Below are 21342 nucleotides of genomic sequence, written 5' to 3' on the forward strand. Positions count from 1 at the left end.
ATACTTTTGATCTAACTGCTTATTCAGACTCGGAATATGGAGGTTGCAAGATCAACTTCAAATCAACGACTGCAGGATGTCAATTTTTAGGAAACCGGCTTGTTTCCTAGCAGTGTAAGAAGCAGACAACGGTCTCCACTTCAACCGCCGAAGCTGAGTATGTTGCAGCCTCGAGTTGTTGTTTCCCAGGTTTTGTGGATACAACAACATCTTCGCGACTATGGTTTGAAGTTTCTTACTACTCCTATTTTGATTGATAATTCTGCTGCAATTTCTATCACAAAGAATTCCGTACAACATTCGAAAACAAAACATATCGAAATTCGATATCATTTTATACGTGATTGCTTTGAGAAGAAGTTGATTGACCTTGAGAAAGTACATACTGACTTTCAGAAAACTGATCTATTTACCAAAGCCTTTGATAAAAAGCGTTTTCAATTTCTGCTTGGTTTAAATGGATTGAAGACCCTCGCTGATATCCTTAAACAAGGATGACTATCTTTATTTTATGTCATTTTTCTTTTAAAATTTATTTTGGTTTTAGGGGGTGAAAATCTAGAAAATACAAAAAATATTGTGTTTTTCGTTTGTATAGACAAAACCCAAAAACATTAAAAACTCTTAAAATCCGAAAATATTTGAAAATTAAGAAAAAACAAAAATATTGTGATTTCTTTTATTTAATGTTTTTCTTTAAAATATTTTGAAAAACCAAAAACATTTTAAAATATGAAAATCCAAAAAGATTGTGATTTAAATTTGTACTGAAAAATCCGAAAATCCAAAAAGATTGTGAAGTTTATTTGTGTTTATAAGAAAATTGAAAAAGACAAAAAAGATTGTGATTTAAATTTGTACTAAAAAATCCGAAAATCCAAAAAGATTGTGAAGTTTATTTGTATTTATAAGAAAATTGAAAAAGACAAAAAGATTATGTTTTTAAAGTATGAATAGAGAAAAATCAAAAAGATTTTTGCATGCGTTTGCTGAAAATTATGTCAATTATCTACATTTGAAGGGCATGTACGTGTATATGTTTGGTCCTGACATTTACTTGTAAATGATCGGGTAAGCCATTCACCTGATAATGGAAAATAGTTGGGGCGTTCGTTATGCGTTTTTAGATTATTTTCTCGCTGAAAATTATGTCGGTTATTTAAGTTTGTGAAGCATGCTTGCATGTCTCGGTCCTATTATTCACTTATTGAATTGATAGAACAACCATTTATTTATAGACTTAAGTTAACTGGGGCGATTAAGTTTATCTTTATTTTGTTTTATGCTCCTCAAAATTATTGAGTTTTTGAAGCAATTAAAAAATGATAGTACATTGACTATCTTGACTCCAAATCCAGCAAGAAGTAAGCTTAAAAGACTGGCTTAACTGCATTGGTGCATTGGTAGGTCTTAAAACAAACAAGTAGAGTAATGTATGTGATATAAACATAAAGAAACGCCAAATTGAAAGGGGTGTTAGTCTCTAGAAAAAGTTTTGGTGAGGATGGCAGAAATATAATAACCTGTCATACTCAAGCCTTATATTTGTTTGATCAACCAAAAATAAAATAAAGCAAATAACAAGCTTTGAGGTTCTGGACAGTGTGAGTCTTTATGCGGCTTAATCATCTGGGTATTCATATGCATGAATATTTCATTCGCTTTTAGAGCAAACCCAAAGTCATTAAACTTGATCACTGCTGTACTTGATCAAAATCCGCTGTTAGTCATACATTTTTCCTCCCTTGCGCGCATCTTAATACCATTAAGAAACAGACCCCAGGGGATACAATGTATGTAAGCTGATAGATGGACTCGTGCATATTCACTCATAGTAACAGAAAATCAATGCATTGCTCATTAAACTTGATCACTGCTGTACTTCGTACAAATTTCCAAATTACTGACTTGATCAAAATCCGCTGTTAGTCATACATTTTTCCTCCCTTGCGCGCGTCTTAATACCATTAAGAAACGGACCAAGGGGATACAATGTATGTAAGCCGACAGATGGACTCGTGCATATTCACTCATAGTAACAGAAAATCAATGCATTGCTCATAAACTTCTATAAAAAAATTGATCAACAATATAATGGTTTAAGTCAAGTTAGGGTGATATGGCAAAAATCAAATTAAGCTTGAACCGAGATTAGAGGCTGATAGTTTCTGATATTCTGTGCTCTAATTTAACCAATTAATCATATCACAAAAACACTTAAAAGTTTGTTATTAGATTTAAGTGGACAACAATACTGATGACCGACTTAACGCCAGTCATAATATCACTGACATATAAAACTGTAATGGAAGGGCAATTTAGTCAATATGATTCTTTTCTCAAACTCAATAAAAATATCAAAAATATGTACTGATTTTGAAAAACATATAAAACACAAAAAGATTTTATATTTCTTGTTTCGGATTCTTTTCATGAAAATACATTCTTTATATATTACAAAATACCAAAAATATTTTTCATTTCATTTTTACATATTATTTAAATGATTTATTTATCGGTTTCAAAAAATGAAACGGTTTTTAAAGTATTGGTTTATCGGGATAAAGGTCCTTGGTAATTCCTTTTTAAATTAATTCATTTATTTATTAATTGTATAACATTTTATAATTTTTTTTACTATTTATTTATTTATTTATTTAAGTAAAAATTAAATAAACTATGATTTGTTAATTATGGATAACGAATTAAGTGTTTTCTAACAAACTACAATCTGGTTCGTTAAACTAATTCGCTTCCGCACTCTATAACGAAACACCTCTTGTTCGTTATACATATTAAACGAATCAACACACGATTCAAGTCTCATTCGCTACTCTGCTATAACGAATTGACTGATTCCTTAGTTTTAAAAATTCAAACGAATCTCTTAATTCGTACATAGGGTACATTGGGAAGCGTGTAAGTTTATAAAGGACAGGTGAAACGAACCGTCCTTCACTATTCACTCATCTTCCTTAACCTAAAGCTACCCTATTCACTATTCACTCCGGCGCTTACATTGACGACGACGATAGTTCCTCATGAGAGACTTGGAATGATTCCACAGATGGTATTAACTGAGATACCCAGGCCGTCTGTAACTCTCTCTACTGTTCCTCCAACACCATCCCCATTGCCTACTCAACCTCGTCCAAATTCGTTTATGAGGATAACATGACCTCAAGGACCAATTCAACCTGTTCATCCATCTTTATATGCCATGTCAGCACACCGTCAGACCGACATGCTCCTGAATCTTCTCCATTTGTATGAAAATCAAATGGTAGTTGATCGTCAGAATCAAGATCAATTAATGGAGAATCAACGAAGGTTGATGGGATATGTTTCTTTCTGCCAGAAAGAAACGAAAGCCCTCCGTGAGATTGTTACGTCTCAGGGGGTGAAATTAAAAGATCAGGAAGAACTTATTCTACAATTAACATGTAAAGATGATGCATTAAAAAGACTCAAGAATGACGATGAAGATCCTGATGAGTCTGGTGCTGGTGGTGAGACGAAACAAGCTCACGACTCATCTATAGGTGCTAGTGCTGGTACGAGTGGTGGTGATGACTCGGGTAAGCAGGTTGTTATTTATCATGACTCAACTGCTGTTAAACCGATTCAAATGATTGAATACAATATTGTCATATTTGTGGATGGATCGGGGATGGTTAGGAGCATTATGAATGCTGACGAGATAGCTGTGGGGCAGTTTGTGATCTTGCTTGGTCTGAATGAAGATGAGATGACCGTGTTAGAGACTGAGCCTGGTGCTGAAGTAATTAATGATGATGAGATCTTAAATGATCCTACGGTGGAGATGAGGACGGTTTTTATTTATGAGAATGAGGAGGTTGAGGTGGAAGATGTGACTGCTGAGGATTACCCTGATCTGTTTCAACATACCAATGTTGATCAGGGTGCTCCGGTATTAAATGAAAATCGGTGAAAGAAGCAGAAGACCATCTCGAGAAGAATTCCAAAGGCAAGAATGTGTTTGACATGAAATCCGATTCGCTTCTCGACCCATCTCTTGAGGATATTAATAGTTGGTTCAGACACAAGCAAGCAAGTAAGATTATCAAAGCATTCAGGTTTGTTGATAAAGAACAGAAAGAAGAAGCTATTGCACGAGCCAAAGCCAACCAGAAGACCTCATTTAAGGCCGTGTCAAAGGTGCAAGGTAATATTATTTCTTGGATGTTTGAATCCGAAATTAAGGTATACATTGTGAAATGGGAGAAGGGCGTCCAGTACTTCGAAAGGATGATTGATCTTCTCTCATTACCAAGATGGGATGTGCGCACTCTGGCGTATCGTCCGTTTATTAATCGCGGTGATGACTACCATGCTAAACGTTTTCATCAACAATTGGTGTTTGAGTTGAATCATGGTTTTAAATACTTTAAGCCACAAATTCCTATCCGCAAGCATCTCAATGAGATTGATCCAAAAACGGGTTGGAAGAAGTTGGTCCTTAAAGTAAAGCCGCCGAAGACGATGAAGCGGGTGCCAGTGAAGACAATGAACCAACACATGCATCTATCCTTCAACCGTTGGTACTACGATAATCGTACTGGCGAGGCCGTCATTGTTCTTGGTACAGGGTTGAAGACTAAGCTGATAATGATCATTGACCCGATGTGGTTGGTTAATTTAACCGAGACCGATAATGACGTGCTGCACAAGAACAAGATTCTGATTGAACGCAATGAAGACTATCATCTGGCTATGCAATTCCAACGCGTTGTGCGTGTGTGTTATGAGAACGGGATTCATAGTTGCAGAGATTGGCAGTCCAAGCATTTCAAGTGAAGATCAAAGACAAAGAGCTCAAGACGAGGGGGTGTCTGTTAGTGCATCGTTTTGCGTCTTGAGTCTTTGTATTTAATGTTAAGGTATTTGTCGTTTATGTTTAATGTAATAAAAAATTAAGTTATATTGTAATTCGTTATCAGTAATGTCTAGTTCGCTAAGGTTGTTTAGAAAACTAAGACTTAAGTGTATTCCCTCCTGATTCGTTAAGGATGTTTAACGAATCAGGGGATGATTCGTTAGGTAGATTGTGTTTGTTTAATGTATATGACGAATTGGAGATTAGTTCGTTAGGGGATGTTAACGAACTACTCCATCGTCTATTTATATGTGAACACTATTCACAATTAAGTTAAAAAAAAGTTTTTGAGAGTTTAATTAACGAAGTTCTGTCAAAATCTCTCTCGATCTTCATCTTAATATTATACATATATACGCATAATAATATTGATAATATATATACCTATAATATACAATCAAACGTAATTATGAGCTAGATCCGTATTTAGGATTAATCGTATTCATACAGATCTGAGATCTGTTCATAGATTAAGGATTGATCAAGGTTCGAACAAGTACAGTCATTGACATGTATGGTTGCTTTCTCATGATAAGTAAAATCTAAGGTGATATAAACATAAAAAAACTGCTAAGATTTATATGGAGTTACATTGTTGTCTATGCATGTTCCTAGATAAATCTGTTCAAATGATAGGCAGAAAAGTGATTATCCAGTCATTCACAAGCCTTTTGGTTTTTGGTTACCTAAAATGAAACATCTTATAAAGCATGACAAAGAACAAATGTGAACTACTTTATTACAAATATTTAGTCAACCAAAAGTTGATAAATGTTCACAAATTTTTATCAAGAAAATACAAACATGAGGGTAAATAACAGAACTACAAGGGTGGATGAAATAATATTATTCCTTTAAACATCCTGAATGAAAGGCCTGTTTATCTAAATTGTAAGTCCAACGTTCAACCTCAAATATGTTTGTCAATTTGAAAAGAAATATCAAATATAAAAGTTCTGTCATTAAAAGTTTTTAACGAAAACCAGGGGGTCAAAGTCAAATTGGGGTGATCTGGAGAAAGCCAAATAAGCCTTGAGGATAGATAAGGAGCATCAGAACACAACATGTGTTATCCATTAAATTTTCTGCAACTTAATTGAAACTTAATCATATCATCAAAGAAATGAAAATCAGGTTAACTCTAGAACTGCTGTTGACCTGTCTTTGTAGTCATAATAATGCTGAAAATGAAGTATTGAGAAAGCTCTTAGTCAATATGATCCCATTCTTGAGATCTTTTCAGTTAAAGAAATATATGTTTTAAAAAGAAACATAACTGAAATTTGATCTCTAAATGCACCATTTGCTCTGAAACTATGATCTATAATGATATATATAACTAACAAAAGTCCTTGACAAAGCTTGACAAGTGATTTAAGTCAAAAAGTGTTGCATTTTGCCTTTAATAGGTTGAATATGGAGGTTCGGGTACGGTTTGATGTTTTCTAACCTTTCTGGGCACAAAACAGTTGAATATGGTTGAATATGTATTTTCAGGTAAGGTTCAATGCTTTTTAACCTTTCCGAGTACACTTAGATACTTTTATCTAAGTTTACTATTTTCGGGCACGCTTTGAAGTATTTAATACTTTTCGGGTAGAGTTAACATTCTAGTCACTCTCCGGGCAAGCCTGATTGTTTATGATTGAATATGTACTTCAGGTAAGGTTTGATGCTTTATAACCTTTCCGAGCACACTTAGATACTTTTATCTAAGTTTGTCATTTTCGGGTATGATTTGATGTTTTGAAGTTTCTCGAGTAGACTACACTTTTTAGTTTAGTTCCCAGGCATACCTGATATTTGAATAGGATTTCCGAGCAAGTTTTGGAAATTTAGACTATAGCACACTTAGGTGTTTTAAGCTTAAATTCATTCCGAGCATGCTATGTGTTATTTGTGATTATGATTTCTTTGAAAATACAAGTGTTTCCGGGCAGACTTTGTCTTCCAGACACACTTTATATTCTGGGTACACCATTGTTCCCTCAATATACTTGGTAATTTCAAAATTTGACTTTCCGAGTACACTGTCTGCTAGATATCATCTCGACCACACTTTATACTCTATGAAAGTTATTCTGGGATACTTTGCATAAGAAGGTTGTTCGGGCACACTAAAAATTAGAAAGGTTGCTCAGGCACACTGTGCTTCAATGTATGCTTGATTGAATGTGTTTCTTATTCTGATAGGGTTTATGCTAGATTGAGTTATTTAATTTATATTTATATGGGTATCTTAATTGATTCCTAGAAAGAATGCTTATTTGATGTTGTATACTTGATTATTTTCCTTGTGATTATGTTCTCAAGATATCTGGTATTTCGGGTAAGCTTTCTTCATCATTACTTGACTTTAAATTACTTAACTTGACCAAGCAAGGTCTGTAAGTGGAGGGTACCGAGCAAACTTTGTCAATTTAATGATGAAAATTTTACCGGCAAAGTTTGACATTTGAATTTTATCGAGTAAGATTATTAAATGGATAAGATTATTATGCTTGACAGCTAATAACTCACTACACGAAAAATGCATTTAAAACCCACTTTCAAAAGGTATATAAGAGGGAGTTAGAGATATTTTTCAACATTACTTTTCCCTCTCACTCTCTCCTTCCACTGCAACTGCTTATTCACAAAGAAACCTAAACCGATTTATCACATTCGTTTCTAATCCAACCCTAACTTTAATCAGCCTCTAATTCCGACTCGGTAAGCGATAATAATGTGTTTTCCAATCACGATTAGACTATAATGGGCTTCGATTATGTATTTATATGCTAACACTCTGGTTTTTTGTTTAGGTTATATACTTGTCGAAGAACAAGTTCTTGATGATTTTTCTCTCTTTCTTCTTCATTTTTATAACTTGAAATTACTTAAAGTTGTGAACTTTATGACTAATTTCATTTTGAATGTGTTTGATTATGTTCTTTTTAGATATGGCAGACAATGAAAAACCGAAGTATCCCTTTGAATAGAAGCATAATATGTGCGCCATGTTGCAGATTACTCCTGACAATGAGGAGGTGGCGATGATGATAACGTGGTTGTTAAGATCAAATGTTCGTTTTGCCTTCACCGAGTGCCCAGTCATTTATAGAAATCACTCACTTGATTTATGGCGCTCAGCAAGACTGTATGATGACATAAATGGTCGAAGGATTGAAGCTACCGTGGCAAGACAAGAAATTCGAATCACAAAACAAATGATCAGAAGATGCTTGCAATTACACGATGACGACCACAATCATATAAACTTCAATACCGATCACCTGCTAAAAGTTTTTGAACAGACTATGGGATACCAGAGGACAGTACATTATGGAGAATTTCAGAAGGGAATGTTCCCTTTGATATACAGATTTCTGATTCACCATGTGGTTCAAGGATTTGCTCCGAGGAGAGGCTCATGGACTCTAATGAGCAGGGATTTGACAAACGCCACAGTTGCAATCATTTATGACCTACCATTCAATTTCTTCAAGATGATCTTTGAAGGATTGGTAGCAAATATAAAGAAGGCTGAGAATGATAGGTTTCTGCAATATCCCAGGTTTCTGCAGATAACTTTTAACAGGGAGTTGCATGATTTACCCACAATTGGCATTACTCACATTTTACAAAATCCCAATACATTCAACCGAATTATAAACCCGGGGAATGCCAATAGATATAATCCAAACATTCTGTTTGAGATTTTGCATTGGTTATTGGACCATGACTTGAACATTATGCCAGTTCTTGAGCTGAGCTCAGAGGAGGAAGAGGAGGTTGATGAATTGGAGGATGAAGATGATGATGATGATGATGATGATGATGATGATGATGATGATGATGATGATGATGATGGAGATGAAGGAGGGGTTGGAGGAGCCATGATTGTTGATGCAATGGATCAGGGGGAGAATCAACCAATACCATTACCACCACAATCACCACTACCCATTGACTAACCAATACCATCACCACCACAATCACCACTACCCATCCTAAACCAATCACCACATATGTCACCACAACCTCAAACACAAACCATTCAATCCCCAACCCAAACCTTAACCCAAAGCCATCCTGGAACTTCAACACAAACATCAACACCACCACAAACACCACCAACCAACATCCCAATCCAAACTGATAAATATATTCCAAGCCCACACCATACTCAATCACCACCACACACAATACCTACAACCAACCCTACACCTAACCATACCCATACCCCACCTGAATCATCTACCCCACTCACACTGACCATCAACCCAATAGTAACTCAAACCACTACTCAAGACCAATCTGCATCTAACCCTTTCTCTACCTCACCACCAATACCTACTACTGACAATCTTTTGTTTCAAAGAAACCTTGATCTAATGGTGGAAAATGCAAAGCTAAGGGAAACAAATGAGGAGGTGACAAAGGAGAATGTGTTGCTATTAGAAAATTTGGCCCGGGCTATGACGAAAATTCATTCCCTGGAGCAGGAGGTTTAGAAGGCCTCAGCTGCCCCAAAACAGAGGGAGAATATTAACAAGCCAACTAATGCTGATGAGGATGTAGTGATGGAGGATGCAGGAGTAAATAATGATGGGTTGACAAGTATTTTAAATACTTATAATGATGAAGAAGAGAGTGATGAAAGAAGGATGGAGGATGATGAGTATGAAGCTGATAAGTCTAATGTTGAAGAAGAAAATTATGATGTGAATGATGAAGTAATGAATGTTGTATGGAGAGAGGAGGAGGATGTGGAAACAGATGAAAAAGAAACTGGAGAAGGAATTAAAAATATAAATGTTGAAGACAATGTGGCAAACACTGATGTAGCCACTGATATTCAAACTGATGAGTTAACAGATCAAGCTGTTGCAACTGATGAATTAGTGACTGAAACTGATGTGCAGACAGATGCCCAAATAGATGAAGGAGCTGCTACTGAGGAACTTGTACTCACTAAACTGAAACTGATCAACAAGCAAGTTCCAAGAGAGTAGAGCATGACCCAGAACTGGAAGCACTTGAAAAAGCAATAGATGATTATGAACAGTCTGAGGATGAAGAAGAAGTGAGGAGGAGATTGGAGAAAGGTAAAGAAAAAGTTTGTGAAGAAGTGCCTATTAAGGCAAATCCTTAGAAAGACATTTTTTTTACAGAAAATGAAGAAGCTGCTGCTGAAGCAAGGAGAAAGTTTGAGAATGTAATAAGAGAGATAAGGGATAGGGAAATACTAGCCCAAATCCTGACAACTGAGGAATTAGCAGAGCAGGAAGAACTGATCACTCAAGCTAATGTGGCCAAAATAATATAAGAAGATGAGGATGAGGATCAGATTGTAATTGAAGACTTGACAAATCTGAGAAGGGATGAGGAAGTTGACAATTCCCTAGCAGTAGTTGTGAGTAAGTTTACACAAAAGGATCCTGAACCAGAAAAAGAATCTCAACATGAACCTGAGAAGGAACCTGAAAAGAGAAATGAAGAATCAATAGAAGAAATGTTGGCTAAAGCCTCAAGGATACATAAGAATGTGGGAAGATTTGAAAAGACATACTCTAGAAAGAGAAAAGCCACTGATAAAGGTATGAAGGAGGATCTGAAAAAACAAGAAAGGAAAATGGGATGTAAAGAACGAATGTTATGTAGAAACTCCTGATGATGAAGATAGTCCAATCAGAGCAGTTCAATTGCAAACCTTGAAACCAGGTGAAAAGCTGCCTGGTGTTCAAGATTTTCCAAGTGTTGATACAACTCCAGAAAGTCCAACTCCTGATGAACCCAAGATTGATGTTGTAAATGAATCAACAGAGGAGGAGGATGAGTCTGATGAATCTGATAATAATGATGACAATGATGGAAAAGAAACTGAAACTGCTGATGTTATGTCCCCACAAGTTAAAGTGACTGATGACCAGAGGGCAAACATTGAGCAAAGTCTTTTGGAGGCTAAAAGGAGAAATCCTTTGATTGTGAAATTGAGAAGCTATGGCATAAGCTTTGAGAGCCTAGCTGATTTGAATGATGATGAACTGGAGAAAAGACTGAACAAAGAGAGAGATACAATTGAGAAATTGATACAACAAAAGAATAGGGATGCCCAGAAATACAGAGATTATTTGAGAACTCATGGGTAATCTGACAAAGATTTATCTCATTTCAAGATTGACAAGTTGAAAGAGGCATATTAAAGCAAAAGGGAAGAGGTAAAAGAAAATTTTGTTAGAGAGAATGAAGAGGCTGAAAAGCTAGAAGCATTGAAAGAAAAATTTGGAGGAAAGTGTGGCTACTTCTTGGAGAAAGGGATGAAACCTGGAATGGTTGAAGGATTGGATAAACCCTCAATTGAAAAAATGTTCAACAATATGAAAAGAAAAGAAAAACTCAAAAGAACACAACCTGAACCATCTGCTGAATAGTCAGGAAAAACTCAGGATGAACAAGAATCTCCAAAGAAGAAAAGAAAAATAATAACTTTAAGAGAGAAACAAAAGATTCAATGAGAAAAAAAAAATCAAAGGAAGCACCTGATGTTGAAACACCAATCCCAGAGGAATTAAATTCTGAACCAGAAGATGAACCTATAATTCCTTGGGAAAATGAAGAAATGATTAATATCTTGAGGGGCATAATGATAAACCAGAGGGGAATGGATGAAGCCACTTTTAATGCCTTAGAAAAAGAGGATTTGAAAGAACTTTTCTACATACAAAAGGCTGACTAGGAAAAGGCTCTGAGGGAAGGTGGGAACCCTAGAAGCTTTGTTACTGGAAGGTTTGTGCCTGTAGGATTGTCAAACAATCCTGGGATAGAGAAAATGATGATTATTCTTAATGAACAAGCAGGACAAAACCTTGCTGATCTTGCCAACCTTCCACCTGAAATGGTAGAGTCAATCCACATCAAAACTTTCAATTTGGGGCCTAGAAAACCCATGAAGTCTATTCCATTCAGGCCTCCAATTTCAAGAAGATATTCACAAGCAGGAAGAGGTGGAAGAGGTGAATCTAGTAGGGATGGATCCCAAAGAGCAGCAAGACCACAAACCAATGTGGATCTTCCAAGAGAGCTCTACTATGATTATGTTTCTAAATCTTTGAAAATGATTATGGAAAGCAGACAACTGAGAGTCATAGTTGTGAGGAGTGACTTTGCTGACTACTCTCAATAACAACTAGAAAGAATGGCAACACTTAATTTGTATGACTATCGAGACAAAAATAAGATGGTTGGAAGACAGCAGAATGATCTCTCAAAATTCTTAAAAGATGAAGCTGACAAGGGATTCCCATTCCTAAAAGAAAAGAGAAGGTGGAGAACAATTCAACTTCACAAATCAAGAAGGACAGCAAAGTTAAAGAAAAAGGACAGTGCTGAACTGTACTACAAGATGAATATCAGAGATAGGAATCATTTGTCAAACATGAATACCTGCATCAACCTTGAAAGAAGAATGACACGCCCCAACTACACAGTTCAGAAGAATGGCATCATAACTGAGATTGAATATAAAGAAGATATTGGCCATTATGTGCTACGAAACTCTAATGGGAGAATACTAGGGATAATCAAAAGAGATGAAGACTTGACTTACTTGCACAATGAAGATCTGATAGAAGTGTTCCAGGGACATGGTCATTCCTGAAAGTCACACTCATTATCAAGTCCTTGATATCTTCAGACAAAGGGCAGGAAGTGTCATTGCAAATTGAAGGCAAGCCTACTACAATGCAAGAAAAAGACTATGATCATTAGAATAGGCTTTATTTTGTAATGTCTTCGGACAGCTTTTGAATATGTAATCATTTGTTTATGTATTTGAATATGTAATTTGACTTTAATTTGATATGTATTTTAATCCTGTGTAAGTAACTGTAGAAGTGTTTTGGGACAGCTGAGGTGTTCCAATCTAGGGGGAGATTGTTGAGTCAATATTTGACCCTAAATTGATCATATGGAATATTGGAATCTTCTTAACCTCCTCAGAAATCACTAAGTATGGAACCGGGCACACCTGAGACATCCGAGCAAGGTTTTACTTAACCGGGCGTGATATTTTGCCTATCGGGCAAGGTTATCTTCTTGAAGTCTTCTTTAGTGGATATCCGAACAGGGTTCACTCCTTGGTGTATACCCGGGCAAGGTTCACTATATCAAGCAGGTTTGTTCTTCATAGCCGAGTAAGGTTTACTTCAGAGTAAGCTCTTGGCTAACCAAGCTCTTGAACCATGTAATTGGAAGATCGGGCAAGGCATTCCTTAATAATACAATGGTCCAGGTAAGCTTGATGTTTAAGGAAATATCTCCAGTAACATTGGGTAGGATTCAACTCAAGCAAGGTATAGTGCTCCCAAGCACACTTTGCTAATAAGCTACTTCCAAGAAAGGAGTTGATGGGACCATTGAAGAACAAGGTTCCTCGTTGGATTATGTCGGGCAAAGTCTGATATACTCAAGAAGATTGAAGTCTGCTTCCAAGTAAAACATACACGGAAAACTGTTCCCGGGCACACTTCAAGGTTACCAAGTCTAAAAAGGAAGGCAGAGCACAAAGTCTACTCGGAGAAGTTTACTTCTACAAAGCCTACCTGGAAGACTTGTTTTACACTTAGGATTATTTTGAATATGTAATTTGAATATGTACGATATATTTAGGGTTTCTAGAAGGAATGACTGTTATCCAGAGGTGTCAAGCCTATACAAGGAATAATTAGGGCACACCTATGGAGAGCGCCTGAATACGATACTAAGTGAGAACATTTATTGAGCGACGACCGTTTTTAGAACTGTACGGACATAACTTTCCCTTCAAGAAACCCTAGATAGATCATCATTTTTATGATTAACTTTATATGAATGGAAATCTTTTGAGTGAATCTTGTGTGTTAGTTAACTATGTTTGATTGCTCAGCAAGTAAGTCGTTTTTTATTGATTCCGCCTTTATCAAACGGTTTTCTTTCTAAATATAGCAACCCGTCATTAACTCGCTTGTCAACACTTTATTGTGTGAGTTATAACCTAATTTGTTAACGATCTTTCTACAATCGGGGAACTGACACAAGCTGAGACATCTAAGAAACATGCAGCTTTGTCCTCAAAGGCTTTTCATACTCAACTGGATGAGGGGTTTAACTGGAATTCAGTGGTCCATAAAGCAAATGTGGTAGAAATAGTGGGTGAATGTTCACAAGTGAAAGAACAAGAGGACAAGAATGATGCCGAAAATGAAGATGTCACCGAATGAATGAGTGATGCTGAGGAGATTTCTACTGCTACTGAGGATTATCCTAAAAGTTTTGAATCAATTCCTAATGAATTTTTTAAGTCATTTTTTCCACTTGATGTGTTTGAGAGTTTTGCAGTTTGGTTCAATGGCGAAGAAGTTCCACATGGAAAGATTGACTTTGGAATTGATGATGAGCTAGAGGAGGAGAATAGTGAGGCCGATGGAGTTTAAAATGCAGCAAAGAGTGAATCAAGTGAAAAATCTGAGATTCTTGATTAAGAAATAACTCATGATGTGGGAAAAGCACCTCTGCTTCATGAAAACATGGCTGGTCAGGTAAATTTTTCTCTTGAAGAAATTATACACACTTGTGAATCACATGAAGAAAAGGAATTTGTTATTAATTCTTTGAAAACAGATTTTAATTTGCTAAAAAGTGATTATAAAAAAAATGTTTCTTGAGTATCAAAATGTGAAAGAGGCTTATGACAAGCTTCAATCGTGTGAGATAAACTTGTGGATGAAAATTTTGCAATATGAAAAAACGATTTCAATGCTCACTCACACTGTAGAAGATAAGCAATTTGCCATCAATATACATGAGGTTGAGAAAGCGTAACTCAAAAGAGAACGTCAATTGATTAAAAGTGAAGTTGAAAGAGTTGAAACAAAACTGAAAAGTTATTCCGCTTCTCAATATGTTTTGGATCATATTGTTCCGAAAGAGATTCCAAAATATCATGGTGTTCCGCCACCAATTTGGAGTTCTTATGTTCCGAAAGAACCTGAAGGATTTCTTAAGGCGTTGAACGTTGTGTCTGATTCACCCCAACACGATAATTCATGTGATGAGCAAGTTGGTCAATCTGTTCATAGTTCAGAGTGTGGTAATGAGATAGGTAAACAAGCTGCTGAATTTGTGTTGTCTGAATCAGAAAATACATCTAAAGAAATTGTTAAAATTGGTAATCAATTTGAGAAAACTAAACCCCAATCAAATGGTAAAAATGGTAAAACTAGATAAACTGGTAATCTGAATTCTAGATTTGCTAAAACTGGTTATTATTATAAAAGAAAGGGTATTGGTTTCAAAGAGGATAACCAAAAGTCGATAAAACCACAAGATGGTTTTCATAAGATTATATTTGTTAAAGGTGAGACCTCTGAAAAACAAAAAGAGGCAATCTTTACAAGACAATCAAATGATGAGTTTTACAAACTCAAAGCTGAAAGAGAGAGTCAAGAGAATCATGTTCATTCTATTAACAAATTTGTTGATAGGAGGAAGTGCTTCTATTGTAATGAAGAAAGACATTTGTTCTATTCGTGTCCTAAAATATTTCACAAGAAGGAAAACATGCGGTGAACAATAAATCATATGTTAAAGTTTCTGTGGTTAAATCTACACATCCACCAATCAAGATTTTAAAAAGAGGTGTATATAAGGAATACATCAAAACGATTTTTGAAATAGGTGAATCTTCAAATTCTAAAAAAAATGACGGTTTTATAAAGATAAAAGTTATGTTGGATAGAACTGGGTTGCAAAGGTTAAAAGTAATGAAAATGATAAACCACCGATTGAACAAGTTGTTAATCCAACTGATAACCAAGCTGATAAGTCTTCAAAAAAAGTTGTTAATCAAGTTGATGAACAAGTTGTTGTTTCATCGATTTCATGTCCGTCTGATGATTCATTGTCTGATTATGAATATGATGATTTAGAGGAAGTTTTAAATGAAAAAACGAAACAACCCAAGACCAAGAAGGATTGGGTTTCCTTGTTTCACTAACTGCGTGCTTTTGTAGGGGCTTTCGAGATCCAATGACTCACGTTGGATAATGGATAGTGGAGCCTCTCGACACATGACTGGAACTCGCCATCTGCTAAAGAATGTTCAATCTATTCGAGGAGGGTATGTGGAATTTGCAGGAACTCAAGGTGGACAAATTGTTGGAGAAGGGACGTTATCGAATGGGAAAGTAATGTTCGTAAATGTGAATTACATCACGGAGCTTGAGAATAACTTACTGAGCATATCTCAAATTTACAAAGGCTTTTCAACGCATTTTACTAATCAAGATTGTTTGATTCTTATGTCTGGGTATAAGATTCCAGCAAAGTGGATCTTGATGAAAGCACCAAGGAAAAATGATCTTTATGTTCTTAACAAGAATGTTGATTCATCGATTCAAGGCACTATTCAGTGTTTTGTCACCAAAGTATCTAAAAAAGAATCTGTGTTATGGCATCGTCGCATAGGTCACATCAATGTTCGGAAAATGAACTATCTTGTTCATAATCAATTGGTTGAGGGAGTAAATGTTAAGGGATTTTGAGTTCTGTGTGTTTGAGTTGCAAGAAGGGTAAACAAAAGAAGAAGTCGCACCCCATAAAATCTGTCAATTCAATCAACTTACCGTTTGAGAAGGTACATATGGACTTATTTGGGCCTATGAATGTTAAATGTATCACCGGGGAACGTAACCTTCTCGCAGTCAGGGACATTGAGTTTCATTTGTAGATTCTCCAGGTGGTCTTGGTATTTCAACATAGTGATCAGTTATGTTGAAGTCAATTCCATCTTGGAGCTTCAGACAAACTAACTCTCAATGTTCCCGCCATGCGGGGAGGTTAGTTCTCCTTCCGCACGCGCATAAACGATTTAGGATGCACCCGCCTAAGCATCATGCGGGACGGTCAACCCATCAGACAACATAAAGTTAAGTTACATGAAAACATAAAGCCAAAACATTCGCGCATGGCGCACATAGCATATGCCCACGCTGGTTCTTTCATCGCGCGCTCGCGCAGGGCGTACATAACAATTGCCCGCGCTGATTCTGACATAGCGCGCTCGTGCAGGGCGCACATAACGTGCCCGCGCTGACTCTAACATAGCGCGCCCGCGCAGGGCGCACATAACGTGCCCGCGCTGATTCTAATATAGCGCACTCGCGCAGGGCGCACATAACGTGCCCGCGCTGATTCTAATTTAGCGCGCATAATATTCACAATCACCTAATTATTAGGTTGATTACTTAGTTTATAGGGTTGGGAAATTACCGGGTGTCACATTTTCCCCCTGTTAAGAGAATTTCGTCCCGAAATTTAGGAGACGTCGCTGGCAGAAGCCATGCTCTGAAAGAGGTGTGGGTATTTCTTGCGTATTTGATCTTCTCTTTCCCAAGTGAATTCAGGCCCACGCCTTGAGTTCCATTGAACCTTTACTAACTTGATTCTGCATCTGCGTAACTTTTGTTCTTTCCAATCGGTTACTGCTATAGGTTCTTCTACGAAGTGCAGTTGTTTGTCGATGTGAATCTCTTCCAACGGTAAAATCAACGTTTCGTCAGATAAACACTTTTTGAGGTTGGACACATGAAACGTATCATGAACTCCACTGAGTTCGGCGGGTAAACGGAGTTTATAAGCAACCGGACCGATCCTTTCCAGGATCTCAAATGGTCCAATGTAGCGCGGATTCAACTTTCCTCGCTTGCCGAAACGGGGGACTCCTTTCCATGGAGAGACTTTCAAAAGTACTCTATCCCCTACTTGAAACTCCAACGGTTTCCTTCGCACATCTGCGTAGCTCTTCTGTCTGTCGCGCGCTGTCTTAAGGCGATCCCGTATCTGAAAAATCTTGTCTGTTGTTTCTTGGATCAATTCTGGACCAGTCATTTGCTTGTCACCCACTTCAGCCCAGCACAGTGGGGATCTACACTTGCGCCCATACAAAGCTTCAAACGGCGCAGCCTTGAGGCTTGTGTGATAACTGTTGTTGTAAGAAAATTCAACCAATGGGAGATGAGTATCCCAGCTACCTCCGAAATCGATTGCGCATGCGCGCAGCATATCTTCCAATGTCTGGATTGTTCGCTCGCTTTGTCCATCCGTTTGGGGATGATATGCCGTACTCATGTCAAGACGAGTACCTAAAGCCCCTTGTAACGATCTCCAAAACCTTGAGGTGAACCGACTATCTCTATCAGAAATGATGGACACTGGGACCCCATGTTTTGAAACTACTTCTCGAATATACAATCGGGCTAACTTTTCCATCTTATCGGTTTCCTTGATCGGCAGGAAGTGCGCTGACTTAGTTAGCCGATCTACAATAACCCAGATCGTGTCGTAACCCCCAGGTGTCCTTGGCAGTTTGGTGATGAAGTCCATAGAGATTTGTTCCCACTTCCACATGGGAATTTCTGGCTGCTGAAGTAACCCCGACGGCTTCTGGTATTCAGCCTTTACCTTCGAACACGTCAGGCACTTACTGACATACGTCGCGATGGCGCCTTTAAGATTGGGCCACCAATACAGCACTTTAACATCTTGGTACATCTTGTCTGCGCCAGGATGTATGGAATACCGCGTCTTGTGAGCTTCGTTTAATACTTGCTCGCGCAATCCTCCCTTGAGAGGGACCCATATGCGGTTAGCAAAATATCGAGTGTCGTTTTCCCTGATCTCCAAATTCTTAATCATACCCCCAAGGGATTCGTTTTTAACAAACTCTGGTTTCAAGGCTTCTTGCTGAGCGTCTCTGATGCGGGTAGAGAGATCTGCGCGAATGGTCAACCTTAGAGCCTTGACTCGTAGCGTTTTTATTCGCTCCTTCCTACTTAGCGCGTCTGCTACCACGTTCGCCTTTCCAGGGTGGTACTTAATTTCACAATCATAATCATTCAACAACTCCACCCATCTTCGTTGCCTCATGTTTAAATCCTTTTGATCAAATATATGTTGAAGGCTCTTGTGATCCGTAAAGATTATACACTTTGTACCATAGAGGTAATGGCGCCAAATCTTTAACGCGAAGACAACCGCTCCAAGTTCCAGATCATGCGTTGTGTAGTTCTTTTCATTGGCCTTGAGTTGGCGCGAGGCATACGCTATGACTTTGTCTCGCTGCATAAGGACACATCCGAGTCCCTGATGTGAAGCGTCGCAGTAAACGACGATGTCATCCGTCCCCTCGGGCAGAGACAAAATTGGCGCACTACATAACTTCTGTTTCAACATTTGAAATGCCGCTTCCTGATTTTCGCCCCAAACAAACTTCTTGTCTTTCTGAGTTAGCGCGGTCAGAGGTAGAGCTATCTTGGAGAAGTTCTCGATGAAGCGTCGATAGTAGCCAGCTAGTCCTAGGAATTGCCTCACCTCAGTTGGGGTTTTTGGCGCTTCCCAGTTTTCGATGGCCTTAACTTTGGAAGGATCAACGTGTATTCCTTTCTCGTTTACAACGTGACCGAGAAAGTGAACTTCTCTAAGCCAAAACTCACACTTGGAAAACTTCGCATACAACTTTTCCTTCCTCAACAATTCCAAAATCAATCTCAGGTGTCGCTCATGCTCGGCCTTGGTCCGAGAGTAAATCAGAATGTCATCTATAAATACAATCACAAACTTATCCAAGTATGGTTTGCACACACGGTTCATCAGATCCATGAATACAGCCGGCGCATTAGTTAGCCCGAAAGGCATCACTAAGAACTCATAATGGCCGTATCTAGTTCGGAAGGCTGTTTTCGGCACATCTTCCTCATGGACCCTAAGTTGGTGGTATCCTGACCGTAGATCTATCTTCGAATAATAACTGGATCCCTGCAACTGGTCAAATAAGTCGTCAATCCTCGGTAAGGGGTACCGATTCTTGACTGTCAGCTTGTTCAGCTCCCTGTAGTCAATACACATCCGGAAGGAACCATCCTTCTTCTTTACAAACAGTACTGGAGCTCCCCAAGGTGAGAAGCTTGGGCGTATGAAACCCTTATCCAATAGTTCCTGTAGCTGATTGGATAGCTCTTGCATCTCAGATGGAGCTAATCGATAAGGCGCTCGAGCTACTGGCGCAGCTCCTGGGACTAAATCAATACGAAATTCGACTTGTCGCGGCGGCGGTAATCCGGGCAAATCTTCAGGAAAAACTTCTGGAAATTCGCGCACTACTGGTAAGTCTTCAATTCTTCGCTCATCTCCTTCCTTCTCTACTACATGCGCCAGGAAGGCGTAGCACCCTTTCCTTAGGCACTTGCGCGCCTTTAGGCACGAAATCAGTTTCGTCGCAACTCCCCTTCTTTCCCCTTGAATCACCAAGGTTTCTTCGTTCAACAGTGGGATCCGAACCTGCTTCTCATGGCAAATAACCTCCGCGTGGTTCTCGACTAACCAATCCATACCTACCACAATGTCAAAACTTCCCAAGTCTATTGGCAATAAGTTAATATTGAACCCGTGACCTCCCATGACTATTACACATTGTTCAGTACTTTCGTTCGCGCATAGCTGCCTACCATTGGCTAGTTCTATAGTATAAGGTGTGTCTAGCCTACTGGTTGCTAAGCCTAGGAAGTCTTTAAACTCAGCGGATATAAAACTTAGGTCAGCGCCAGTATCAAATAAGACAGCTGCAAAATGGCCGTTAAGTAAAAACGTACCGGTTACCACATTCGGCTCTTCTTTTGCTTCGCCTGCGCCGATCACAAAAGCTCTCCCGCGAGCTTGGTTTCCCTTTTGTGGGCAATCCCGACTGAAATGCCCTGGTTTCCCGCATGCGTAGCAGTTGTCACTGGCTCCAGCTTCCTTAGCACGGCAATTCACCGTCTTGTGCCCTGGCCTGTTACATTTGGCGCACATGACGCTCGCGCATTCACCCTCATGGTGAAACTTGCATTTGTTGCACCATGGGTAAGGCCCGCTGTATCCTTTCCTTGATGGCTCCGCGGCTTGGATCGCGTAAACCCTTGCGCTTTCCTGCTTCTTGAACGGTGGCTGCTTGGAGTCGGACCCTCGGTGGTGAGAGTTCCATTTCCTCTTGGAGTCAGAGGTTCGCTGCTCGTTTCCGCGCGTAGTCAACATACCCGCACGGACCGTATCCCTTGTAAGGGTGATGGCCCGCGCTACCGCCTCATCAAAGGTTGGGGGCGCTGCGGCGTTGAGCGGAACCCTAACAACAGGAGGTAACCCAAAGATATACCTCTCGATCTTCTTTTCCTCCGTGTTCGCCATGTCTGGCACCAACTGGCAAAGCTCGTTGAACCGGTTGTTGTAGGCGTCGATATCCGTTCCTATCATGGTGTGGTTCCAGAATTCCTGTTGCAGACTCTGAATTTCTGCGCGAGAGCAGAACTTTCTCATCAACATTTCCTTCAGTTCCTCCCAGGTCTTGTGAAGAGCAACTTCTCGCCCCAAAGTCTTCACTTGAAGCTTCCACC

The 21342-nt window shown here is 38.5% G+C and overlaps 1 protein-coding gene across 1 annotated transcript; it reads left to right on the forward strand.

Annotated features, from left to right (window-relative positions):
* Positions 1-15963: 15963 nt before the first annotated feature.
* Positions 15964-16461, forward strand: LOC143581523 (uncharacterized). Its single transcript, XM_077064288.1, has one exon. The coding sequence runs from the start codon at positions 15964-15966 to the stop codon at positions 16459-16461; it is 498 nt and encodes a 165-aa protein (XP_076920403.1).
* Positions 16462-21342: the final 4881 nt, after the last annotated feature.

This window comes from Bidens hawaiensis, unplaced genomic scaffold (genome assembly GCF_021521415.1).
Source record: "Bidens hawaiensis isolate Kalapana, Puna unplaced genomic scaffold, B.hawaiensis_p1.1 tig00031088_1, whole genome shotgun sequence".
NCBI lineage: Eukaryota > Viridiplantae > Streptophyta > Magnoliopsida > Asterales > Asteraceae > Bidens > Bidens hawaiensis.